The sequence below is a fragment of the Pezoporus flaviventris genome, unplaced genomic scaffold (genome assembly GCF_033815535.1).
Source record: "Pezoporus flaviventris isolate CSIRO_AGI_PZ_B2104156 unplaced genomic scaffold, CSIRO_AGI_Pfla_v1 ptg000035l, whole genome shotgun sequence".
NCBI classification, from domain to species: domain Eukaryota; kingdom Metazoa; phylum Chordata; class Aves; order Psittaciformes; family Psittacidae; genus Pezoporus; species Pezoporus flaviventris.
In genome coordinates, this window is record NW_026892583.1 from 14568647 (window position 1) to 14595987 (window position 27341).

A 27341-nucleotide genomic window follows, 5' to 3' on the forward strand; every position below is an offset into this window, starting at 1 on the left:
CCTGGCGATGCTGCCCAGCAGCGGTTCGCGGCTGTCGCCATCGGAAGTGAGGTCGGGGTGGAGGGCGGGGCCCGGGCCGGAAGCGAGTGGGGCCGGGCTGCGGGGCGGAGGGGAGTCGGTGGCGGGGACCACGGGAGGGGCGCCGTGCAGGTGGGTGTATGGGGCGCCGGGCAGCCCGGGTCACGGCAACGCCGGGGGTCGTGGCCGCCCGCTGGGACGGGCTGAGTGTAGGGCGGGCTGGCTGGGCAACCCGGGGCGGGGCCGGGCCAGGTTGGTTGGTCGTGGGGCGGCCGTGACCGGTGTTTGTGTGAGCCCTTGGCCGCGGGTAGGGGCGCGGTCCCTGACTCCTCCCGCGGCCGGAGCGGGAGAGAGGTGGGCGGGTGAAGGAGAGCTGCGGCAGTGAGACTGCATGGGGCGCCGGTGACGCCGAGCGGTGTTGTGCAGGGTCCCAACCCCTCAGCCCCGCCACCACAGGGCCTCGCGGCCTGTGTGGGAGCCGGCGGGGTAGCCGCTCGCCTGGCCCGGGTCCCCACGCCGGGTCGGCCGGGGCTGTGCTCAGGGCTGAGGCAAGGCTGAGGACGAGCTCCGAGGGGCGCTCGGTGTCCCCAGGAAAGCAGTGGCTGCTGCTCGCTGGAGGGAGAAGGCAGGGGTTAACCTTGCCGCACCGATGGGTACCTGTCCCTCTTCTCTCAGCAGAGGATCGTTGTAGAGCTGCTTCTTGTGTTACTACAGCCTTTTAGGCAAAATAATGTATGGAAAGCTATAGCTGTAAATAAATCCTGGTTTTTTTTGTACTAAAGAGAGCCAAAGGAAGCAAGGAAGAACTTTTCCAGGCAGGCTGTTTTATTTTTAACAGCTTTATTAGGAAAAATAATGCTTTGGTGAGCCCCTTTTCTGGTAAAACAAGTAAAAAATTATGCCTCTTTAGGCAGAGTTGATTTCTAGATGTCATTCTTTCATAGTTAAATTGAGTGTTCATTTGTTAAAAAAAAAGGAAAATAAAGCTGTTTGTCCTGAATCCATGTTCTGAGCTCTGAAGTTTTCAAAGGGGATTATTTTAACAAACCATAAGTATTGAGGCCTGGTAGACACTGTCATTCAGGCTATGCTGTAATTTTTCTGTCAGTTTTCTCCCTGTCTTCAGTTTCTCTCTGTTACTCTGAGTGGTTCTGGTCATTTTGTGGTGGTTTTCTTTACCAGGCTTTACCTAGGGTTTCATGGGTTGATGGTTTTGATTTTTGGTGGTGTGCTTTGGTTTTGTTTTTTCCACCCCTCTCCTATAATTTTAATTAAACTAGAATTTTGACATGCTGGTATGTGGAAAATCTCATTCAGATACTCCACATTTGGATAAAAATACCTAACTTTTTCCTGAGTGGTGACCCTGTCACTGAGAATTTTTACCAGTGGCAGCCTTAAGTCAACATTGTTTATATTCTGTAGCCCAGTCAAAGAATTAGTGCAAAAACTTTAAAAACAGCACACTGCCTATTTATTTCCATCTAATCTTACATTTCATTATATTGTAAGTTAGATGTGCTTTATTTTCAATTACAAATGTAGAAGAGAGCCATTCTAGTGAAAATTGTTTTCCAAACAGTTTGCATGCTCCCACTAGACTGGTTAAATTAGTGTTTCTTCCTAATGGCTCTTTAGTGCAAGCTACATCCCTGTTGAAGTTAGTAAGTGCTATGCACTAGTCTTGTAAGATAAGCATTTATTTGCAAGTAGAGAACTGGCTTCTGTATTTTGCCATGTATGAAAATAGATGTCACTCCCTCTTCATGGTGCTGTCTTCCAGCACTTGAGGCTTGCTGATACCAAAGCTGAGAAGCCTTACATTGTGGTGTCCTCCCTTGTATGAGGTTTTGAGATCACTCCATACATTAGTTAAGTACACTAAACCAGCAGAAAAATATTCTTGTTTTCTTTTCCTGGATTTGTTTTCTTCCATTTTGTAAATAAAATGTAATTTTATTTATCAGTCCTCTGCTGTAGTAGAGGACTGATACATGCTGGAGTTGGCACAAGGAGCACAAGTTGCTGCCTGGGATGGAAGTGGGGACTGGCATTCCATCCTTGAGGCAGTGGTTTATTCACTTTCCTGTGTTTTGTGTAACCAAGCCAGTGATTTATCTAGGCTTGCTCATTGTTTCTTCAAATTAACATGTTTTTGGTTTGATTTTTGTTTTGTTTTTTTTAAACTTGGGTAGCTACATCACCCTGCTTCCTCTTCCCTCTATATTGCTTTCTTCTCCTTTGTTAGGGAGCACATAGTTTATTCATGTTTGCATAGGAAAATGTTAGCATGTGACTTTTTTTGTAGAGGAATGTATAAAGCTGTTACAAGCATATGGGGTAAGTAATGGATTTAAACTTAAAAAGGGGAAGTTCGCGTTAGATATAAGGAAGAAGTTCTTTGCTGTGAGGGTGGTGAGAGGCTGGCACAGGTTGCCTGAAGAAGTGGTAAGTGCTCCATCCCTGGCAATGTTCAAGGCCAGGGTGGACACAGCCTTGGGTGACATGGTCTAGCATGAGGCGCCCCTGCCCATGGCAGAGGGGCTGGAACTAGATGAACTTAAAGTCCCTTCCAGCCCAAACCATTCAAACAATCTATGATTCTATTTGTGCATTTATTGATAGAGAATTTAGCTGATAGGGAAAACTTAACACTAGGAGAAATAAATGAACATTACTTCTTGAGGCTCAGCTCAGTTCTCCATAGATTGCTCTTGGGGCATTACATTAAAGTGTTAAAGATACATCCAGATTTTAAAGGATCAAGTGTAACTCAGTCGTCTGTGCTTGAAGATTCCCCTTGGGCTTATCAGCAATCCAAAACCAAACAACTTGGAGCAATTGTACTCCGTGGAGATAGAAACATGAAAGAGCTCCGACACTAAGCATGCAGTGCTTCTTATTTATTGCACAAAAAGGAATGGAAAACTGGTTTGAATTACTAGTTTATTGCTGGGTTACTTCTGTGGCTGATGAACTAATTTAGAAACACTTAGACACTTTTATGCTGGAAAATCCATATTGCCACTCCTTAGTAGATGTGATACAGTTGTGATGGTGTAGATGGAAAATCGTCTTTGCTCTATGTGAACTGTAAAAATTGGGGTAGGGAGGGAATAGAGAACCTGGTCATATAACAACAAAGACTTTCACACATCTTTTTCCTTTCAGCATCTCAAGAGGGAAGATCTGTTTTGTGCATAAATAACTGATTTCCAGAGGACAGACCCAATGACAGAACTATCTGCGCATTTACCCCAGTTTCAGCATGGGCAACTGACAGAAAACTTCCCTGATAACCACCTCAGCAACACTGTATGTAAGAATTTTATTACCTGATAGCAGTTAAATCAGCATGAGTAATGAGTGCGGATGAACATACAGTTCAGAATGCTAGAAATCTGTCTGGGAGTAGTTGTCTCTCATCTGGACTGTTGTGGTGATAAGCTGATGAAAGAAATATCCTGTAAAGTATCATCTAATGTTCCAAATTAATTTTTATATACAGATAAGACTTCCTCAGTTTAAAGTGGTGTTAGAATGTCCAAGCCCTCAAGAAAAAAAAAGAAAATGGGATGAGTGGGATGCTCCTTTGTCAAACATTGACCTTTAGAGGATTTAGTGAACTCTTGTTCTAGCCTGGCTGTGATCTGCTCAATTCATAGGTTTCCCACTCAGTTCATTTTAGTCTAGGTAGAACTGGAAGCCTGGGTTTTGTTGCTGTTGCTGGAGGACTGCTGTGCAGGAAGAGCAGCACTGTCTTGTCTGTGAATAATTGTTAAGGTGCTTTCAGAGTTCTTGAGGCTTCTGTGGGAAGGGGGAACTCAAACCATAAACTTTCATAAGATTGCTTTGAAAGATTTGTTGCTCAAACTGTACCCATTGTACCACATGTTTTGGTAAAAAAAAAAGTTTAGATTATCTGATTGGGTGTGGTCCTCAGGCTCTTGGATTTGTCATGCTCAGCTCTTTGTTCTTTTATAGCTCTTAAATATCAGGTTTCCCTGTGACACAGAAATGCTCTTGTAAGGCTGGGCCCCTTGTAGCCATACTTATGGCAGTGATTCAAGAGAATATTTTGATCCCTGCTCTAACTCTTCTACACAATCCAGGATTTTGAAAAGTCCTTTGTTTTATCCCAAATGGACAACCCGGTATATCAGTAAAAATAAAAAAAAACCAGACACCTGAAAAGTTATTTTTAAATCAAAAAGTCAGTCTGACTAAAACCTTACTGTTTGTAAGAAACTGTAAATAAAAATGGGGAAGTGGAAACTTTCCTACTAAGTGCTTTGTGAGGGAATGAAAAAGGCTTAATTTCCTCTTGGACAGGTGAGAGATTAACTTTTATTGAACGCTTCTGCCAGATAAAAAGGCAGAGCTCAGTCATAAGCTGTGGGCTCACCATCCTTACAGACGCACACAATCTTGCGGGAGCAAGGTGATGCTCCTTCCTAGCAATGGGGGGCAGATAGTTCTATTTTCACTAACAGATTGTACTTATGAATTACTACTACTTGTGGTGCTTTATTTCCATGTTTTAAGTGTAACTCTAGGGTGGTTTCAATACATAGTTGTAATGGGTTTTCTCACCTACACACATCTGCTTTGTTTTTGTGGAACATATAAAAGTGCTTTTCCGCTTAAGGGTATCCAGCTTCTGTGGCTAACAGAGTGTGAATGAACACTAAGTACTATAATTTGCCATCTCTTCTTCCAGTCACACCCCAAGAGTTCAGAAGAGTCTTCAGTATGTGTCATTGTATCGTGACCTTTAAATTTAAATGGCGTATGTGAGAACTAGCAAGGTTTGTGCCCACTGTCAGGCAAAGTGGTCTGCTCCTGATGTATGAATCTGGATTTAATAAATAAAAACTCTTATCGAATATGCTAGGTGTTTATCTCTTGGTTCAGGGGCATTGCTCTGGGTTTGCTATTAACTATTTTACTGATAGGAAAAAAACACATTAACACTTTGCTTTTGATACTGTTTATTCACCTGAAAGCACATAGTTCATAACTTAATTTGCTTACAGTGTTACAACAGGTGTTACTGACTTTTTAGCTTCAGAATTTTCACTTTTAACAATGTCTGAGGAAAGCGAAGAGTCTGTTCCTTTGCTTCCACTTCAGCAAGAGTCCATGGCTTCTGCTCTGTTTAATACTGATCAGGTAGGATATGAGTGCATTTTGTTATTTTAAGCAGTGGGGCACACGCATGTCACGTTTACACTTTAGTAGCCTGAAAGGACAACTTTTTTCCTAGTTTTAACAGCAAATGAGAGGATAACTCTTACAACTCTTTTGATGATGGTCTGCTTGTCATGCACTGTGTATTAGTATGTAAAGACATTTTGTGGTCGCATCTTTGTTCTTAACTAGTGAAGGGAATAAAATGGCACATACTTGTCCGATTTCTTCAATTTTTCTCTTTCTGTTTGAGTTTGCAGTTTTTTGTAGTGGTGTGCTAGTTAATCAGGCAATTCTTTTGGCTCTTTCTGTGTTGTGCTTTGCAAAGCTGTGGATTTTTTTCCACTTTTACATTTTTATGCCTGAGATAGCGGTAATGGCTTCCTTGTGCTGGGCTGCTGTTACAGCAGAAAAAGAGCAACACATTCTGCAAGTGTGCAGAAACCTAAATACTAGGTCTGCTTTGCTTGTGAAGTGTTCCAAGGCTCTTATAATCTCCGACATAGTATTACTTATGATCATTTCAGGCAGATTATTTAGGCAAACGGGTTTATTGTTATTTTAGGCTGAGAGAAATGGAGTAGGTTACTGTCAAAGTGAAAAAATGTTACATTTCAGCTATAATCTATACAGAAGGAGGTTCAGTTGCAGCCAGCATGTCAGAATAATTAAACATGATCTCTTTGCATTCTTCCATATTGCTGTTTCTATCTGATTTTCAATAATTATATGTGAGGACTTTACACAAAATTCCATGTGATTTATAGTGAATCATTTAATAAGAAATAATATTGAACAGAATATCTTTAATGATACTAAATTCAAACTAAGGTTAAAACTAAGGTTAAAAGTCTCAAAATCTGTTTGCCTGCTAGTTTTAATTGTTTAGCTAAGAGAATTTTAGACTTTTTTTCCTCCCCTTATATTCAGTTTCTTTTTTGAAAAAATAAAGCAAACCTTCCGTGAGGACAGTTCTTGAAACCCTGCTTAGCCTTGATCCTGAGGATACCACAGAAAAGGAGTAAATAGGGAAAGTGTTTGGTGTGTATTGTTACTTAGTGATGTTTTGTAAAAGCAAATTTTTCATGAGCTGGAGAAGTTGTAAAGCTTCAACAAAGGTTTTAGCAGTGTCAGTGTTTGCAGTTCAAAGTCCAGGCACTTGTACTCCTTAATCACTTATGTGCTTTTGAAAACCCCTATGTGAGTTCCTGAGTGTAGACTTGACATCTGATCTTTCTGGAGGGTAGGGCTGGGAAAATCCTTTATAAAGAATCTCTGAAATAATTATTGATTTATCAAAAACCTGCAGTGAATTAATGAGGTATAACTCAGCAGTTATGGTTGTAAATGCTGTTAAGAACAGGTAATGAGACTTTAACATTGTATGTATAAGGAAAAAATTACTTGTGTAAGCAGAAATTCATTAGGTTATTTTCAATGCCCTATCTCATGTCTAGAGCAATTTTACTTAATGAGTGGTAGTTCATCCTTCAGTTTGTTGTACATTTTAATCTAAAGCTGTTTTAGTGCACTTAATCAAACTGTTTGAAGTAATTCTGAAGAAATCAGATTAATTTTGTAAGGGATCAAAAATCTGTATGTAAGTTCTCCTACGTTAAAGCTCTTGAGCGGAAGAAATAGAAATGGTACAGCATTGGCTGTGGACAGTAATGCAGTAAAAAAAAAGTAGTCTTACTACTGCGTTTTGGGGCTTGTTTAGAGTGACTGGTAAACATAAAATGGTTTTGTTTCTTTGTAGTCCAGAACAGGTGAAACATAGGTTACTCTCCTGTTGTGTTCTCTGTATATGCACACTGTATATAAAAGGCTGAATGTCCCCTGCTGATGGGGCTTCTTGCAGAGGGTCAAAAGGTATGAGACACCAGGAGAAGTGCAGACCCCATCATTTACTTGTAGGTGTTATTTCCAGTCTGGTTTTGCTTGTGGTTAACCTTAATTCTGTTGAAAGTTTACCTCTGTCCTTGTGTTCAAATTATACCCTTGGTGTTTTATATAGCAACATCAGGAAAGCTAGGAGACTCTTTTGTATTTGCTAACAGGGGTGGTGGAATTTCTTCAGTGCCAGTAAAAGGTTGTGTCAATAGTATCCTTGGGAAAGGAGCGAAAGAATCTGCAAGCTTAGCTCATCATGCTAAATCTCTAGATCAAATCTCAGTACAAAGGCTGAGAATTACCTGAGTTTGATAACCATTTCTGTGTCATTCTTCTCCCTAAAAATGTGGGAACACAGTGCTTCTTGAAACTCCATTTTAATATATTCTAGTTAGTATATGGTAGTGGGAGTAATGTGGTAAAGACAGGAATTTTCTTGGGATTTTCATGGAATTAGGTTCATAAATATCTGTCATTTCTAGGAACAGATATAGTTAATTCTTGTGAAGCTGAGAGTAATCTTCTATCATGTATCCTTGTATGAACTGTAGTTTGGACCAAGGGGGAAAAGCTGTCAGTCTTTACTCAGTTTTAAAGGAAAGGGGATGTAGCTGTTAGATGCAGCCAGCCTACTTTCAGCTTTTGTTTCTAACATCACACTGTGCTCCCATTCTTTTGATAACTATGTGATGCAGTTAATTACTACTGTTTAAGTCCTTGCTGAGCCACGTGTTCCTGACATTAAATATTACCTTAAATGTATTCCTTTTGCTTCATGTACACGAGTATAATTGTGGATAGTTGCTGAGGAGACTGTTTTTTGTGTATTGCAGAATGACAGTTGCGAGAGACGTCGCCATGATAATAGTGAGCGCAGAAGAAATGACAATCCTGACTCTGAGACCAATGGGCAGCCACAAAACATTCAGCAAGTGGTGGAACAAGAAGAAGAAGAAGATGAGGAGCTGACGCTGAAATATGGCGCAAAACATGTGATTATGTTATTTGTACCTGTCACACTTTGCATGGTGGTCGTTGTTGCAACCATCAAGTCTGTCAGCTTTTACACACGCAAGGATGGACAGCTGTATGTATCATTTCCCCCCCTATCTTTTTAATGGACTAACTTAGAAAATTTTCCATAATCTCCGTTTCTTTGTGAGTCTAATTCAAGCAGGGAACTCCATCTTGCCTCCCTTTTTCTTTCACCAGCCCAAAGACTGTTTTGTTGTATTCCATCCAGAAACCAGACTCTTTGTGGTACTGTTGACATTTGTTTTCTATCTGGTGACTAGTCAGGTTAATGTGGTTGTTATTACTTGATTCAAATCCTAGTTCTCATTTTAAGCCTTCATCATGCCCTGTGGCATTTAGAGAATAAACTGAAACCTGAGTCAAAGCCATTTCAGTTGTACTCTGCTACAATACAAACATTTTGGAAAAGGAAGAAGCTACTCATTTAAATGAAGTAACAGATATGCCAAGTTCTGATTTTATCTCTGCTGTTTGATAAATAAATACAAATGGAAGAGGAAAACAGCTTTTGAGGTTCACTTCAGTTGCATCTACAGATTTTTTTCTGGCAGGTTTCCTGTATAGGAAATGGCTTTTTTTTTGGGGGGGGGGTTGGGGGGAGGTGTTTGTTGGTTTGCTTTTTGGTTTTGTTTTGTTTTTTTTTGGTAAAATAGTCATGTTGTCAAAAAAAGGCAATTTCAGTGAAAGCTAATTTGAGAGAAAGGATTAAAGGAAGAGCACTAAACCTGTCACACCCTGCAGCAAATCAGTCTAAATATTCCATTGCGAAAACATCCAGACAAAATGGTTCAAAGTGTGTTTGCCCTTGAAATGTTTGTATAACATAAGCATGTTGTAAAATGCTTCAATAAAACACAAAGATCTTTCTCTCCGTCAAAGTTTTTAATCAAGGAATTATTTTTCTTTAGATTTTTATTTATGGTAAGTGTTCTCACCCACCAGTGAAGTGTTTTCCCCAGTATCTTGTATTTTTTTAAGACAGTTGAGCCCATACTTGGTTTGTTGAAACCACTGGGGGATCCTTTCACTGCAAATCCAGTAGATGGTGTGCTCATAAAGGTCTAGCTGCAGTAATAGTCTAATGAGTCATAGCATGTGAGTAATTTTATCAGGCAACATTGTGGTCTGTTTTTTTGATTGTTTTACAAAATACAAAACAGTAATAATCTAACAATGTAGGAAAAGCAAGTCTTCTACGTTTTTTTTAATTAAATTTTGCCTAATATGATACTATGCCTTTCAAATTTTGCCCAAGTACGAAATAGGTGTTGCTCTTGCAGCTCTGAATTGAAAGATCAGTGCAATTTCAGTTGATGTATGCCTCATGTATCAGAAACATCTGCATTCAGTGGCATTTCAGTTGACTCTTTGTTGTTGTAGCATCTACACTCCTTTCACAGAAGAGACAGAGACAGTAGGACAGAGAGCCCTGAATTCAATTCTCAACGCAGCTATCATGATCAGTGTTATCATTGTCATGACCATACTCCTGGTTGTGCTTTACAAATACAGGTGCTACAAGGTGAGTATAAATATATCTAACCTGAGTAATTGTGCTATTTTTTTAGTACAGGTTATTGAGAATGGAACAAAGTGAAGGATGTTATCAAGGATGAGTGAGCAAGTGTAGCAGAATTGGTGATTCGGTTTACTGTTACAGTTTTTGTGGCCACTGTTCCTCTGAGGCAGCAGGAGACATAGGCCCAGTGCTAAATCTGCTGGCTCTTTTGTCAGTTAGAATTGGGGTACCATTGCTTCCTATTGCTGTGAGATACCCACAGGAATGTGAAATCTTCCTGCAGTCAAGAACTTACGAAGTACAGACCTGGTCCTACCATTTGAAATCTGTTCAGGACCTCAGGGCCTTTTCTCCTCCCCTCTCCCAGCCCTACCCCAGTACAGAAGTCTCCAAACAGTGTGATGTGTGCATGGCTGTACATGCCAGACAATATCCTAATAGCAAACACAGAGACACTAAGGCTCTTTTGTAAAAGACTTCAATCATATGATGTAATCTAGGCAAGTCCAGGCTGAGCATAAATAAATTGCCTGGGAGGAGTTCTTTGTGAAAATTCTTGGTTGCCTTTTGGTTTTGATGACCAAATTGACAAGGCTTGGCCTAATAAAACTTCCAAGTATGCAGCCAGAACCTTGAACCTGTTTCATGATTGTAAAACATAGTGGAATCCATGCACTGGCCCAAAGCTTTGCTTCATTTTATTTTATCACCAAGAGGGGAAAATGGTTTTGGTCTTTATGGCTGTAGGTGAAACCCCTTTTCAAAGTATCTGTGAAGTGACTGGGGAAATTATTTTTGCCTGAATCTGCATACAGCTTGGAATGTGGTGTTTGTTTGTTTTTTTTAGGTATAGACTTTTGTTTTATCACATTGTGGTGTTAAATCTGGACTGACAAAGTTTTCTTTTTAAATTGCCAATTGTGTTCATTCTAATGAAGTCAAATAACTGATATACTTCAGCTAGGTTCCTTAGCACCCAGTGGGTTCTCCTTAGGTGCTGAAGGCATCAACTATTTTTTATGAAGCTCTTCACATTTCTGGCTTCCTTCTTGACCTTACAAAGTACTGCACATTCTTCTTACAAAAATAATTGCTGTAGTAAAAAAATTATAATGATCAGACAACAGAAATTTTCTGTAGTTGTTTTATGCTAATTAAAAGAAATATGACTTATTTTTATAATTGCTAACAGTGTATTTCTATGCTGCTATACCAGAATGCTGTAAAATGTAGTTACATGTCCATCTGAATGTATTTTGCATGCAGTATGTAGTCTAGATTATGGGGAATGGAATTTACAATGAAAGAACATTATGCCTCCGGCTGGGAGTAATAACATGCTTATTTTTCATGAGATTTTTATCTGAAAACTCCTTTGAAGAAAGGAAATACTGTCACAGCTTTACTGCTGTTAGTTTCCTATGTTTCTTCTGTATGTGATAAGTTAAGCATGGTCCTCATTCTAGCTCCTACATCTAATCACAAACAGCATCTTCGAAGATGATTCTATTTGACTGACTTTTCTTATACTGTTTTTTATTATTCTCTGCATGTGTCATTGTTTTAGCCAGATCTGGCTGCTGTAGCTCATTTTAATTCTCTGCATTCTGCCATCAAAGTCAACTCTGTACCAGCAATCACTTAGCATCGAAGCTGTTGTCAAATGAAGAATTAAGATTATTTGATTAGTAGGCAACAGACCTGCCATAGTATCCTGCTTGGAAAACATTGGCCAAAAGTTGGAAGAAGCACTTTGGCAAAATCACTTGTATGAAAAGAGGCTGGTGATCTGAAAAATGCTATAGCAACTGAGAGACATACTGAGAATAAAACAAACTTCTGTGTATAAAATACCCACTTATGACAAGTCTTGAAAATACCTTTAGTACTGCTGACAATAGTTATGCAAAGTGTGTGCAAACTGCCTTGGTACTAATGGCCTTGGGGTTTGATATTATTAATGTTTTTATTCTTTAGTAGAATGAAATGGTAGTATTCACTTTAATTTCTTAAGTGGTAAAAAAGTTTAAGAGCTTATACTACAAATATAATAAATACACCTAGAAGTCATGTTGTTATTAAAGGAAAAAAGTGGTTTCAACTGATTTTACAGAGAATTAAAATTCCTCTTTTTATGTCACTACCTAGATATATAGATAGCTTTACAAGCTATTTGAAAGTTGGATTCCGTTTCAGGTATCTTTCAGTCTTCAGCTTTAGTACATTTTCTTCCCTCCCCACTAGCTCTGAGTGACAGTTTGACTGATTGATACAGATACTTTGGCAGTTTTCCTGCAGCATCTTTACAGGCACCATGCTTATTATGTGTGGGAAATGAAGTCTTTTAGAGACTGTACTAGGAAATATGGAAAGCCAGTCTGTTGGATTAGCAAGTTAACTGACAAGTTTTATTAGGCTGAAGGTTGAATTTGAACCTGTTTTGAAAGACTGCGAGGGATGAGAATGAATGTTTCAAAAATCCCTGGGAATTTAAAACATGCTTATGAAAAATTTAGTATTAAGCTGAATGTTCTAAATTACCAGCTAATAGCTAGATTATTAATTTGCTGGCAAGTCCTGTTTGCCTCACGTAAACATGATTCCTTCAGTCTGTGCACATGTGCTTTACATCTAACTTTTGCAAAATACTTTAAGAACTATACCATAAGATACATTCTACTACACATCTTTCAGAAGAGAAAAAGATAACACAGTTTCTAAACACTTGCTGAATACTTCAATCTGGTGAACATATATAGCTAATTTTCCACTAAGCATGTCTAATTCAAGCAGGATTTCTTATGCAGCTTGAATTTCTAGAGTACTACTTCTGAGTGGTTTTGTACTTGCAGTGTTGGGTCTGGTTTTATATGTAAGATTCTGTGCTGGGAATTTGACAAATATGTTTCATTCTCAATTTAGAGATTACAAAAGCTACAGGTCTCTTAAATCTTAATTTTTAATTTTGCACAGTAATATATGTAAGTGCTATGCACTTTTGTCAGTGTGAAGTCTGCGTGTCTGTCTTTTCCAGGGTTAAATCTATGCATGTTTCCACTGAGTGCAACCCTGAACTGTTTTTAGTTAAATTGCTGGGCATGTGTATCTGCTCTCATATCAGAATTAGGGATTGTCTGTAGATGATTGATATATATTCATATGAGAATATAGAAATCCTTATATAGTTATTCATCAATGACATGCTAATTCTGAATTTCAGCAGATAAGAACTGAAGGTTTTTCTATGTTCCAGCATTTAATTTTATAACTGTATTCTGAAAATGTTTTAAAATCAGATCAGGCTCTTTAACTCCACAAAAATGAACCATGTTTTCCATCTGTGTTAATACTGGATACTTCTGCTATTAATGTCACTTGTCAAAATGGCCTAAAAAATATACAGACAGTAATTTTCACTGTATACCACCTCTATCAAAAGATCACAAAGCACTTACAGTTCATAAGTGTAAACTGAAATACAGTAATGTGTGTAGGCTAAATATGAACCGTAGCAAAAACCAGGAGAGCTATCTTGAATATTAACTTTCTTGCTTAAATCAAAATGGAAAATAAAAGCATTATAAGTAGATACTAATTTAAAAAAAACAAATCTTAAAAAAATCTGTATTGATATCTTTTATACAGGTGATCCATGGCTGGCTTATAATTTCTTCTCTTTTGCTGCTTTTCTTTTTCTCATTCATCTACCTGGGGTAAGTGAACTAAAGCATTAATATGCTATTTTTAATGTCTCACTTTGTCTGTTTATTTTAGAACTAGTCCTTGAATCTTAAGAATGCCAGTGAGTAAACTATTGTAATGAAATCTTTAGTTTTATATAGTTCCATAGAGTACACTTAAAAGAGAGATTTGTGGGTTTACAGTGCATCTGATACACAGAGGTTGTCCATCATGTGCATCACTAAAATAAGCTGTCTTCTACAGGGTAGCTTATTCTGTTAGCATATCTTCTGATAACTTTAATTTTTCATAGCCATATGACTCGAGTGGTTGTTTACTTTGTGGCTTTTGTGGTGGGCTGTATATGCAAAGGCTGTTTGCATGTGAGTGTCAGAAAAGAATCAACTGAAAAGAACTGCCTCTCTCACCAAAATATGTTGTGTTTTTCTTTTCAAATTTGGAAGAGTGCCTTTATCCAGACATCAGGAAAAGTTGTTCATAATAGTTGGCATTTTCTAAAACAAGCAACCTGATCAGGGTTTGTAACTAGAGTTGTGCCACAGAGCTATTACACTTCTGTGTATTTTTGTACCACTTGATGACAGGTACACTTCTTTTTGAAGAAGCTTGTTTAATTTGGACAATAAGGGGAGAAAGTGGTGTTCTTTCAGTCACTTAATTTTTGCCAAAAGTGATCTGTGATGCCTTTTTTTGATCAGTATTTTCTCTAACCTTATTAACAACTTTTGAAATACAAAGCCAAGGTCTGCTGCACAAGTGCAGTGCAGGCTAGGTGGAGGTGAGTTGAAAGTCTCACCTCCTTTGGGTTTGGGTTGGAGGTAGCACTTTTCCATGAACATGTGTGAGTAGAAAGACTAAAGGCTTTCCTTCTTCCTTCTGATGTTCAAAAATCATATGCACAGTTAGAGTGACTGGTCATAGAATTACAGAATAGTTAGGGTTGGAAAGGACCTCAAGATCTTCTAGTTCCAACCCCCCTGCCTTGGGCAGGGACACCTCACACTAGGCCATATTGCTCAAGGCTCTGTCCAGCCTAGCTGTGTCCTTTCCTGTCAATTTTGGTTTTGTTTGAGAAGGAAATAAAACATTAATGATAATTTTCAGAAAAGTGAAAGAGTTGGTGTGAAACAAACAGTGGTAAAACTACCCCTTTTGTTAAGAACAGGGAGGTTCTAATTGAAGATTGAATTTTACATTTGTGCTAACAATGAATATGAAAATTTTAAATAACAGTATTATGAAACTTGCATCTGTAACCTGTTTACATTGTTTTGAGCAAATGTGGTCCATAGTATTTTCTTTTATTTCTTTTTTAGTGAGGTTTTTAAGACCTATAACGTTGCCATGGACTACATTACAGTGGCACTCATGATCTGGAACTTCGGTGTTGTGGGAATGATTTGTATTCATTGGAAGGGTCCACTCCGGCTCCAGCAGGCATATCTCATTATGATAAGTGCTCTCATGGCCTTGGTGTTCATTAAGTACCTTCCTGAATGGACTGCATGGCTTATCCTGGCTGTCATTTCAGTGTATGGTAAGGTCTGGGGCAAGGCACAGTAACAGGTATTATGGTGGGAATCTCTTCTACTCCCTGACTTTCCTGTTTGTCTGATTAGACCTTTAAAAAGATAAAAGGGGGGGGGGGTAGTAGGAGGGTGTTGGTGTCGTCCATGGCAGATAAGGCGATTACAAACTTCAGAAATAAGATCATGATCTAAACTGAGATTGGTCCCCCGCAGCTAAGGGCTTTGTGTGACTGTGTGGTGCCATCTTCCTTCCTGTTTTCTGAACTTTCTAGATCCTCTGGGGAGGAGAATTGAACTAATTCAAGAAAGGAGGAGATACGAGACTTATGTTGCCATTTTGATCTCTTTCTATGAAGGTGGAGAGTTTTTTAGCTTCTCATTTTATGCAAGAATTTTTGGAAACTATTTTATGTTCAGAATTTAGGAGCTGCTTGTTTGTGTACAGTCCCGTACAGGCATAAATCTGCGTAACCTACAAATTGCTCAAATTTGTGGACATAAACAACACCCTGATCCATGTCTAGTAATGTAATGAGAAGGATGCAAGGAGTGATTAAAGACAGTTTTAATTGCTCAAAGTCATTTTACATTTAGAAGAACATGGTTGTGAGATTTGTTTCTTTGACTTTTTTATATAAAAAGAAAATTCACTTGAATTACCGCATATTAGACTTTTTCAGAATGATGACTGATGCGTAGATGTAGTTTTTTCATAAAGCTTTAGAGGGCAGTGGACACTTGGTAAGAAGATCACTCTATATCCCAAATACTAATTTAGTTCCCAGGCAAGACTAAAATCCAGTTACCTAGGCGTAATTAAAACATTACAGCCATGAAGATGTGCTCATAACTTGATTTTGTTTTGGAAGCATGTAAGTGTGATGAATGTGTACTCTGAAAGTCACTGACGGTGATAAAGACTGAGACTGTGTCCAGCTGTAGAAGTGTAGGGTTTAATAAGATTGTATTAGCTCTGATAGGTCAGTGTACTCCCTAGGTGTGCTCTCCTTTCAGAGGAAGAAAAAATGTCCCTTGTGTGTATGCTCATGGATCATAAGGCGCAGAAAGAAAACCTTCCCATCCCCCATTCCAGCTTCCACCCTTCTTGTGACTGGAACAAATCTGAGTATTCCAAGCATTCAGCCTTCCTACAGTGATTGCAAAACAAAATTACTCTTTTGGACATATTCAATAATGTGGTTATTTTGAGTATAGGGGAAGGCAAGTTTCAAAGCCTGTGATCCCACACTGTGAGTGCCAGATTTTGTTTCAAATCAATTTAAAGACATACAGTGAGTAGAGAATTGCAAATGGTAGTAGCAAGGTTAATATGTAAGTGTTACAGATTTCTGTCCAAATATGCAAGGCAAGGGAAAGGTAGCCGAGGTTGTTTGTGGAGTTGCAAATTTCAGTAACAAGCCATTGACATTCAGCTGAGAAAACACATGGAGCATCTGATAGATCAGTTTTTCTTAATGCTGTGCTTTGATCTGTGCTTTGATGAGTAACTTGTTTCAGTTACAGTCATAGAGTTAATGTACAAAACAGTTATCCTGTTTTGGAAATTATTGATTTTTTTCAGTTAATTTTTATTTGTTCACCCAGTTTCATATACTGTCCCATGAACAAGAATTGAGAGAAGCAACAAAAAGCTGCTGTCTTTTTATTATGCTAAAGATGCTTGAACACTTCTCAAATGTACGCAAACAGAGCATTTTTCTGCAATGCGTAATAAACCTGGGTTTTTTCCTTTTCGTGTGCGCATTCACTTTTTTATCTGTAAGTGGGAATGAATATACAGGCATGCCTACTTAGAGGTTATGTGAGCCTCACTTACCTGTTGTCTTAAAATTTGTTCTGGCATTAAACTTGGTTTAGGAAAAGCTTTGATAATAGAAAGCAAGATTGGGTATTTCCAAGATGTTAGTTGAGAGCAAATAATTCACAAAAGTTAGTATTCAATTTACAAGACAACATACAGGTACAAAAAAATGTGATGTCCTCACTTAAGGTAATATGCAATAGTAAATGTAAGTAGTCTGCAGTGATGCAAGATCTGTTCACTCTTCCTTTCAGACTTGGTTGCTGTCCTATGTCCTAAAGGTCCTCTTCGCATGCTAGTTGAAACGGCTCAAGAGAGAAATGAAACTCTCTTCCCAGCACTTATTTACTCCTGTAAGTACATTTCTCACTCAGCTGAAGTGATTTGCTCATTTTTCTGTATTTTAGCATGGTGCTTGTCAGCTGGAATTTTTAGTCTGGTCATTGGGGCCTCAGTTTTCCTTTCATTGTTGCTTCAAAAGTGTGGAACATCTTCTGGCTGAGATCTCCTGAAATAAAACCCAGCATACTTTGTTACAAAACATGAACAGGAAAAATGGTAATACACCTTGTCTTGGCCAAAGAAGTGTGTCATTAAGCTGTGAATTAAGCCTATGCAAAAGGAGTTATTTGTTTTCAGAAAATATTTATGAGCTTTAAGAACTTAAACAATCTGTGTGCTACTGGAAGGAAAGGGAGAAATTGCCAGGAGGAGATTCGTTTATAGAACTGTTTTCTCCAGGGCTTGTCTTTTTCCATACATTGTTTCTCCCCTGCAGTTGTGAAAAATAAGCCACAGAATGCGATTTGCTGTTATCACCTGTGTAATTAGTACATAGTTCCACTGTTTCTGAAGTTCAACATCAGAACATTTTAGTTTGTACACCTAACTGTTGCTAGCTCTAGTGTTTCATATAAATGGTGAAATAGGTTAATGGTCAGTCAGTATGCTACTGGTGCTCCAGAAAGGCCTGTGTTTGGAAGCAGGAATTGTGCTGTAGAAGGGCTACTTCAGGGACAAGGTTACAGAGAATGGGGAGGGTTTTCTTCATCTGTCACTCTTGCTGTGTTTTACTGATACTACTCACAGTTGCCTGTTCTGTTTTGTGGGAGGAGAGGCTAATGCTAAGAAACCACAAACCTGAATTAAAATACACCATTTAAGTGTGACAGCATTTCATTACCTCTAGATTGGAAAGTTCTTTGTGATGGTGGGGGCAAAGAACTATTAAATTTGATGCAGATAACTGCCTCTGAATTGAGGTACCTCAGTACCAGTCTTAATAGACCTTTTTACTTGCAGAGAAAATAACTGATCAGTGGAAAAAAGTAATGAAGTTGTTGATTCAGATTTTCAGAGTGGGCCTCCTCATATGTAGAAGTATTTTCTCTGGCAACAGCTGTTGCCATTTTTTCAACATCTAGCAGAAATAAGACTTTTATTCTCCAAATTCTCTAAATGCATGTTGTATCTGGTACTGGCTGTGTTCCGGGTATTACTGTGCTTTAATGAGAGTAAAATTGCCTGTTGCAAAAGATAGATATATCAAAAAAAAAAAAAAAAAGAAAATGAATGGATTGATGCCATTATCTGATTAGCTGTGCTGGTGTGGGTTTTATTTTTTTGTTGTTTAATAGCAACAATGATATGGCTGGTTAACATGGCTGAGGAAGATCCAGAAGCCCAACGGAAAGCTTCCAAAAATGCTACTTACGATAAACAAGGTGAGTTTTACTTTGACAGGCCTTCATTGTTGTTATTTTATTGAAATACATGTTTATGGATATTTGGGGGTTAGCTTTTTAAGTGTTCTGACTGCTGTGGAAGAGTGAAATGATGAATCTGTCAAGACCTCAAAAATGACTTGCTTATTGTGTGGTTAGTGTATTTGTTTTTCTGGGATCCAGGATGGTGGTGGTGAAATGACTGTCAATAGGCAGTCAATAGCTTGTCAAATTGGGATGATACAGCATAATGCTAACTGTATTAAGCAGAAATGTGTCTAGGCCTCCTGGCTATGCAGCTAGTGTTTAAAAACATGGTTTACTTGTTTACAAGTATTAGTAAAGAAGAGTAGAGTTTCTGAATTTAACATACTTGAAAGGGTGTTATGTATCTGTAACTTCCAGCAATATTTTCTACTTTACTGGAAAATTACACAGTGTTGATTAAAGACGTTAATAAAAGATGAGAGTTTATACCTTAAACTGCGATCTTTAAATTAGGTCACCACAGAACTTCCACTCTGTTATTTTGAAGTACTCCTGAATACTAGGACCTGAGTTTAGCATATAGATACTGTGACTGCAGAGTGCATTTTGACTCCTGATTGTTTAAATAAGTGAGAATGTGTTGTAATGGTGTTCACCAATGTTAAATGTTGCTAAATATTATGAAATACCTCTTTTTTCCTCATTCATTTATGTTCTTACATGTGGAGAAATTGTCATGTTTTAGAAGGCACTTTTTTGAAGATGATCTTAAATGCTTTTCTTCCTTTGAGCTCCGGCAAACCAGACTCGGAATGAAGATGCTGAAGCAGATGATGGTGGATTTAGTCAGGAATGGCAGCAACAAAGGGACAATAGAATAGGACCCATTGAATCAACACCTGAATCTCGTGCTGCTGTTCAGGCTCTACCCAGTAACTCTCAAACAAGTGAAGACCCTGAAGAACGTGAGTATGAAGTACTGTGCCCAGAAGACTTAGTAAATCTGAAGCTAGTTAGTCTTGGGTATTCCGGCTGCACAGATAGAGTATGCTATGAGCTAATAGCATCAACGAAGAACTGCTCTTGCTCATGATCAGTACTGACATGCCTTACAGAAATAGATGGAGTTGCTTTTTGGTAGCTGCAGGAGTGAGTAGTATTGGCCAAATTGCTCTTCAGTTTGATACACAGACGTAAAACTCGAAAAACACAAGCTCCTTTTAGACCATTATACAGTCAGTTGCATTGGCTTCTTTTCCACGCAGTGTTCTGCTGTATATCATCTCTTGGATTTTAGGCCCTGTAAAAGTCATTAACATCTTTTGCCTCAAGATTAAGCTACTGTAATCCACTCTGTAGAAAGCAATGTTTAAAACCTAATTGGAGACTGAAATGAATGCAGAATGCCAGGAGCTTGCTTATTTTTCTCCAGCCTCTTCCTGATTGATCATCTCTGGAGAGCATATGACATTGATACTCAGAGATCTGTTTTAACAGGCTTATGATTTCCAGTTGCAGTTTAACTGCTATTAAGATTTGCAAAGCTCTTAATAAATCAGGGTCTACCTGTCTGATAAACTGCTCTCCCCATGTGATGCTCTGTATGATACAGGTACAACTACTTCCTCTGATTCTCAGGTGCTCCTTTGTTTCTAAAATTGTTCTTAAAGTGGAAGTCTATTTTTAATTTATTTTGTCCCCAAAATTCCAAATTCAGAGTGTGTTACAAATCCATTTTAATTTATAGAGCTTAGAAAAATAACATGAAAATGCAAAAATTTTGAGATTTGGGCTATTTTAGTTTGTTAAGTAGTTAACTAAAACTCTCTTCTGGTCAGACTAATGATTTTCTCCCTCCTGTATTCCTAAAGCGAATAGTAATGACAGATGTGCAGCAATCCAGAGTTGTTAGCCAGCATTAGCTTACTAGAAATTTGGAGCAGCTCATTAGAAATTTGGAGAGTTCACTTGTGTGGAAGGACTTGCCTTTGCTTATTGTTCTGTCACACTGAAAAAGCAAGCATCAAAGTTTTGTGTCAGCAGTTTTGAGGTTGCCTTGTTTTTCCTCTGTCTTCCTCCCCAGCCCCCTTCTTTTTTCCATTGTTTTTTCCCCAGTGATAATCAGGCATACACCTCTTTTTGATAATTTCTTAGAACTAAAATGAGTTTTGTGCTGGACAGTAATCGGGTAACAAAGTAAACAATAGGCCAAATGAAAACAGCTGGTGACCCAAGGTTGGCCTCTCTGACTTAGTATCTTGGATTAAAAGCTCAAAGTGTACTGGTGTTCAGGAAATCTTCGTTACTTTGTTTGCAGAAATAATTGAGTGTTGTGTTCCCAGAGTTGTTGCTAAGGTTGGTGATTACTGTTTAAAAGACTAAGGCATTAACTCATAAGTTTTCCTAGACCTCACATCTTAGACTAAATATCTTGGGTTTTTGCCTTTGTGATGTGCTCTGTAATCACACACAAGTGCTTTTTAGAGCTACCTTAGTAAGAATTCTGTAGGAAAACTGGGAGGGCAGTGGAACATTTTGCTGGCAAATAAAACATCATCTGCAAAGGGCTTTTTTGTATTCTCCCTCAGACATCTTAAAGAAATTGTACTTGAGTATTCTGTTGAATATGGTATGACAACCAGAAGTGAACATTCCCTGAACAAATATTATTACAAACATATGTTTGTATATATTGCATCTGTATGTACAGGGGACTAGGAACATAGAAAAATTCTGATTATATGTTTGAGTGGTATAATGTTCTTAAGATGTCTTGTTTCACAAGACTTTTTATCGCTTGATTCAGGAGTAATGCTAGTTTTGAAAAGAAAATGTTCTTGCTAACAAGTCTAGTTAAAACATACTGTAAATCTGTATTCTCTGACACTTACTGATGCTTAATATTAGTAGATTGTCTGGTATTTAATGCTGCTATATATTCACTTTTGCAGGAGGAGTAAAGCTAGGTTTAGGAGACTTCATTTTCTACAGTGTTCTTGTCGGCAAAGCCTCCGCAACAGCAAGCGGGGATTGGAATACAACTTTAGCCTGTTTTGTAGCCATATTAATTGTGAGTATGTTGTAATATTATAATAGGCATAGTTTCTATTGTTCGTCAGAGACAAAGTCATAACTACTGCTATTTTTTATTTGGAATTCATTTATCTGGTGACCAGATGAATGAGGAAAACTGATGAGGACTTTAGCTGTCATCTTTGCTGGCTGTATATCTGTCACTTAAGCCTTTAGTTTAAGAAGACATGAGCTGTATCTTGTATTTCTGTGAGAATAATGTTTGCATATATATAATCTTTTGCTTGTCAGAGTTCCCTAATTTCTCCCTATGTTTTTTGTTGTTTTTTTTTCCTCTCAGGGTCTGTGCCTTACACTTCTGCTTCTTGCCATCTTTAAGAAGGCCTTACCAGCTCTTCCAATCTCCATAACCTTTGGGCTTGTTTTTTACTTTGCTACAGATAACTTGGTGCAGCCCTTTATGGACCAGCTAGCATTCCATCAGTTTTATATCTAGCACATTTGATGCTGGTATGGATATTTGTAGCAAATCTTCAGGAGGAAAAATGTTTTTCCTTCAGTTCTCAAGTGAGACTGAAGTTTAATTCTCAAGATTCCAAGCCTGAATCATTACAACTTCCTCCAGTGGCGTGGGTTTTTGTTGGTTTGGTTGTTATTTTTCCTGAGACGACTGCTGCACTGAGCACCATAAGAGCTTTTTCTGTGTGAAAATGACTTCTTCCTGATAGCCGGTCTAAACCGGGTGCTATTATATCAGAAGTAATCTGATACGTGTATTTATCTCTGGTGAGGACCACCGCTGTGAGAGTTGCTAATGCTTCCACCAGCAATGTGATCTCTTACCACAGGTTGATTATTTTCACAGCACTAAGGGTGCTCAGGACTTCCTTGATGTTAACAGAGGAAGCTGACAAATCACAAGGAACTTGTCCCTGTAACTGCTTAAAGAGAAAAAAAAAAAAACAATTCAGACTTCTTCGGCAGAGATTTTTTGACAGTGGAGTCTTTGTGTAATGAGAAAATACTTTGCAGCAATTTGACAAAGGTAGAAGGGACTGTCATTCTAAGAGTGTTCCACCACTTCATAGCCTCTGTGCCTGAGCATGCTTTGTTTATTAAATATAAAAGCTTTTCTTTTCCCACACTGGAACGAGACCCTCTTCTCAGTTTTAATACTTTGAATCCTCAAGCATGGAGTGCACGTTCTGTACACGTGCTCCAGTTTATATAGCTACTTAGACTTGGACTGAATTATTTGGCATTAGTAGTTCATAAGGTCCTAATTTGGATCTTAGGTTCTAGAAGGTCAATAAACTGCATTAAAAAGCAATTTCAGGACCTACTCTCTGTGCTCTTGCAGATCATTTTACTAGAACACTATTTCAAACCCTGTGTTTGAGAATGGTCACTAACAGCATGGACTGCATTGTTGGTATATGTTCCTTCTATTGAAATTCTTATAAGTACACATCTGCAGCAATCCCAGATGGAGTTTAGCTCGCCAGATCTAGAGGCCAAAGTGCTATTAGTAGCACTTCTAATGCTTCATTTAAATTTTTCCTTGTCAAAAATGTGGTTTACAGTTCAGTTGACCTGAAATATTGGTCAGTCAACCCTCTAGCACCTCAGGCTGGGCAGGGTTGGTTTTCTGGTTGGTTTTTTGTTTTCATGCAGTATCTTTATTGGTGAGGATACTTAAGTTGAGACGTTAATTAGTGTTACTGATAAGAGAAATTTGTGACCCCCTTCACTTTACTTACCTTTCCTGTGAGGAACCTGGAAAAATGAAATGCAACTCCGTCACTGAAAAGAAGACAGAAGATTTTTAACTTCTTATGAGAAAAAGAATTGATTCAAACCTTAAAACTACTAAACTCTGTTTTCTTCTTCATTTGAAAGAAATAATTTCTAAATAATTGCTTGGAAATGAGTCTTGTGCAAGATGAAGTTGATTTTGCTGTAGGCTCTTACTCTGTACAAGTAATTTATTTTCTGAGGGAAGCATAGGGAGTCGGTACTGTTGATGGGCATTCCATTTTACTTTCATCTTGATACTGGAGTCCCTGCCAAGTAGAAAAACTGTCAAAATCCTGACAAGTTCCTTTTACCTTTTTTTAGGGCTTTGTTTCAGTGCCTGTAGATTCAAAGGACTGAGACACCACAGATGCTCACCAACCATTGCCCAAATAAGGGAAGAAAGGCTATGATGTAATAGTTTGCTTTAAAACCAGGAGACGTTTACTTTGATTGTCCTTGGAAACATCTGTCTCTTCTAGTATGACTTGCTAACTACAGTGTTAGCATCTGCGTTCTCATAAAATATATTGCCTTGTCTCCTCTAAAGTACTTTCATTCATTATCACTTTGTTTATTTCACCCATGAAATAAATAAATAAATTTTATTTTAGTCAACATGCCTTCAGGAAGGGCAAGTCATGCCTGACAAATCTGATGGCCTTCTATGATGGGCCTACAGGACTGGTGGATAAGGGGAGGACAATTGACATCATCTACCTTGACTTTTACAAGGTATTTGACACTGTCCCACATGGCATCCTTGCCTAAATTAGAGACATGGGTTTGACCTGATGGATAAGGAATTGGCTTGATGGTCACACTCGGAGAGGTGTGGTCAATGGCTCGATGTCAAAGTGGAGATCAGTTGATGAGTGGCATTCCTCAGGGGTTGGCATTGGGACCCTGGGGTTGGAAGTAATCTTTAAGGTTCATTCCAACACAAACCATTCTGTTGTTCTATGATCTCATTTGTGTGCTGATTTGTTATGGGTAGCATTATTAAAACAACCATATCAAAATTGCGTACACTGACTTTTCAAGTCAGACTTGCTTGTGTTTTCTAGCTTAAATCACTGTTCCATTTTTGAAGCCTGACCCTAAAACAAGTTGTCTGTTTTGTTTTCTGTTTTTTTTTACAAGACTTTTACATGGTTTTATACTGTTGTAACTTGTCCCTTTCCTGAGCATTATATCTAAGAAAATTCTCTTGTGTGTTTTATTTGGCATCCTAACTATTGTTTTGTTGTGTAGAACAGGCTTGTTAAGAGTTGGCATCACTAGCATGTTTGCCTATCTGAGCTGACTCTCAATCAAGGGTTGTTACTTAAATGCCCCAGTTATCTTTATTATTTGGGGTTTTGGCTTAAATATGCACCACGGGAGCACTATCTCTATGAAGAGTTGCTTTAGAATCTATAGAAATGCACAAAAGCCTTTCCATATACTTGAATGGGTGTTAGATGTACAACCCAAGGAAGAGCTCAGAATCTTCAAACGCTAAATTGCCTATATTCTGCCCCCCAGCACTGCATCTGCTATCCTGAAGTTCTAATTTCTGAGCTAGTGTGGACTTACAGTGGTGGAGGCTGTAAAATTTATATTCGCAGAAACTGTTCAAGTTTATGTATTTGAATGTCAAATTCAGAAGGGAAACTGCTTTTCCAGCCCAGACCAATGTATGTTAAAATAAACTGCTTATTACCAAGTCTTACGTACACTTTCAGAAACCAGATGAAATTTTCTAGATTTGCCCTCTTATACCAAGTCATGGTAGCTTATGTTCCAAATGAGATCTTGCAACCAAAGATTATCTCAGTACTTGGGTCCATGATGTTCAGCTGAGAATAGTCTTTATTTGCTTGTGGGTTGTTAGCTACATAAGCGTGAAGGTTGTGTCACTTTCCTCTCCTTTGTCTTAAAACACCAGTCTGAGATTGTGAACCATTTCAGCTTGGCTAGCTTGGTATAACTGAAGGACTTCAATGTGTAGTCTGCATTTTTGTGAGTTTTTGTTATTATTAAATTAGTATGTTAATGACAGCACGTTAGACTGTAGCTCTGAAAGAACTATTGTGTAACCCTAGTAGCTAAATTAATCTCTTTTGTGCCCAGGCAGACTGACTGGTAGCTGGTGTGTGACTGTTCCAGTGTTCATACTTTGAAACTGGGTGTCATGATAGCTTTCTCTTCCCTTTCAGCTTACATCAGTGATTAGTCTCCTTTGGCTAAGCTTCAGATAAATAAATGAGGAAAAAAAAATACTGAGTTACATACTTGCCTAAAACCTGGCCACTTTCATTTCTCCTGTTTTTTTCCTGTTGGGGGATTTAATCCAGAGCAAAAAAGAGAGATCCCTGGAAGCTGGTCTTAATAGAAATGTGTATGATGCTGTCGTATCTACATATGGCATATACATATGGTATAGTGCTATCCGTGGTGGCACTCAAATTCAAATGTCATCTGTGTGAGGTGAGATTTGCAGGTATGCATGTGATATTGCAACACATACAGAATAGTTCTGACTGGGCAGATGATGAATTCTTTGAGCCAAATAATCAAGGGCTGTGCTCCACTAAAAATGTACAAAGCAAACCGTAACTATTTCAGGCATAGGAGACTGGTGCTTCTTGGATATATAGATATGTATCTGTACCTGTAGCCATGTAGATATATATGTACTCTGGGCCTGTAAATGAGAAATGTTCTGCCATTAGTGCAGTCAAGAGTTAAATTTGCAGAAGTACATTTTGGGTGGACGGTACTGTATGACAAAACTTCTCAAAATGCTTTATTTAAAAAGACATTACTTTTGGCAATGATGCTGTTGAAATGAGTTTAATAGACTGTGGAACATTTCTGCACTGTGATTGCATCTCGGTGGTAACTTGGTCATTGGGAACGCTGAAACATGAACTAGAATGGAATTCTACACTCAAAGCATTTGCTGTTTTCTTTTTTACGAACACTGGTTTGTACATAACCTGAATTGAATGTGAATGTTTTTTAAACACCTTTCATGTTCTTGATAAGTTTTTGATAGATTATTGCAAATTTTACTGTGTTTGTCTTAATTATTAAAATAAAAGTTGCATGGATCCTGACTTATCTTGCCTTTACTATATTATTTTAAAGTCATCACTTAAAGCTGTTGGAGGCCTAAACACCATAGCTGTTTTGATTCAGCATTTGTGAGATTCTTGACTTAAGACACTTAGGTACCTGCTTTATTTCCCAGCGGCAGAGCTTCACGCTGATTTCTGTAGAAGTACTTTCTTCTGAAAGCTATTTTTTGTGTTCCATCTGAAGAGTGAGTCCAGGCTTGTTGTAGAGGCACCCATAAGGTATAATTAAGGCATGAGAAAACACTATGCGATTATACTGAAACACCAGGTAACACAAAGATCGTTGTTACAGAGGAAAAATACATAGGATGCTCAGAATGAAAACATTTCACAAACAGCGGTATGTAGTGTGACTTTTCTAATTGTATTGATATGAAATCGGCAGCAAAGAGCTTTCCCCTAGAAGGACTTTTTGTCATTATTTTGGGGAAGTATTCACTGCAAAATTCAGATCTGAGTTAACTGACTGCTATTGAAGCTGTTTCTTGGGGACTGCCTTGTCTCTGGATGGAAGGCCTGCATGGAAGACCTAAAGAAAGGTCCATATTGACAAGTAGAAAGTCAAGCAGAGGTGGTGGCAGGTCTCCGTGGATGAACAAGGAGCTCCTCACTGAACCCAAACAGGAAGTGACCCAAAAGGAGCATGGAGTTTCTTTTAAGATCTTGCAGGGTTAGGAAACCCAGGGCCCCTCTGGAGTTGGATCTTGCAAGGGGTATGAAGGGCAAGAAGAAAGAATTCTACAACTATATAACAGCAAAAGTAAGACTAGGGAAAGTAAGACTAGGTGCCCTCCCTGCTGAATGGGGCAGGGGAACTTGTGTCAAACAGCAAGGAGAAGGCTGAGGTACTTGCTGGCAGGACTGGCCTTTAAGGAATCGTACCCCTGAGACCAGAGGGAAGGTCTGGATCAAGGTAGACAACCTTGGTGGAAAAGGGCAGTTTAGGAAGCATGTACACAAACAATGCTC

The 27341-nt window shown here is 38.5% G+C and overlaps 1 protein-coding gene across 6 annotated transcripts; it reads left to right on the forward strand.

Annotated features, from left to right (window-relative positions):
* Nucleotides 1-40: 40 nt before the first annotated feature.
* Nucleotides 41-26351, forward strand: PSEN1 (presenilin 1). Of its 6 annotated transcripts, none has more exons than XM_061462713.1 (12): nt 41-150; nt 3190-3333; nt 5152-5190; nt 7935-8188; nt 9517-9658; nt 13301-13368; nt 14674-14894; nt 16963-17061; nt 18346-18432; nt 19212-19385; nt 21372-21490; nt 21794-26351. In XM_061462713.1, the coding sequence occupies exons 2-12, from the start codon at nt 3250-3252 to the stop codon at nt 21947-21949; spliced, it is 1443 nt and encodes a 480-aa protein (XP_061318697.1). In that variant the 5' UTR covers nt 41-150; nt 3190-3249; the 3' UTR covers nt 21950-26351. The 6 variants fall into 6 exon arrangements, with proteins under 6 accessions (XP_061318697.1, XP_061318702.1, XP_061318699.1 ...); XM_061462718.1 differs by having other exon boundaries at nt 23572-26351; XM_061462714.1 differs by lacking the exon at nt 41-150 and adding an exon at nt 860-881.
* Nucleotides 26352-27341: the final 990 nt, after the last annotated feature.

Coding starts and splice junctions, on each gene's coding strand:
- PSEN1 (XM_061462713.1), top strand. CDS start 3,250: ATGACAGAACTATCTGCGCATTTACCCCAGTTTCAGCATGGGCAACTG. Junction 17,062..18,345: donor CCCAGCACTTATTTACTCCT/GTAAGTACATTT, acceptor GTTGTTTAATAG/CAACAATGATATGGCTGGTT. Junction 18,433..19,211: donor TGCTACTTACGATAAACAAG/GTGAGTTTTACT, acceptor TCTTCCTTTGAG/CTCCGGCAAACCAGACTCGG.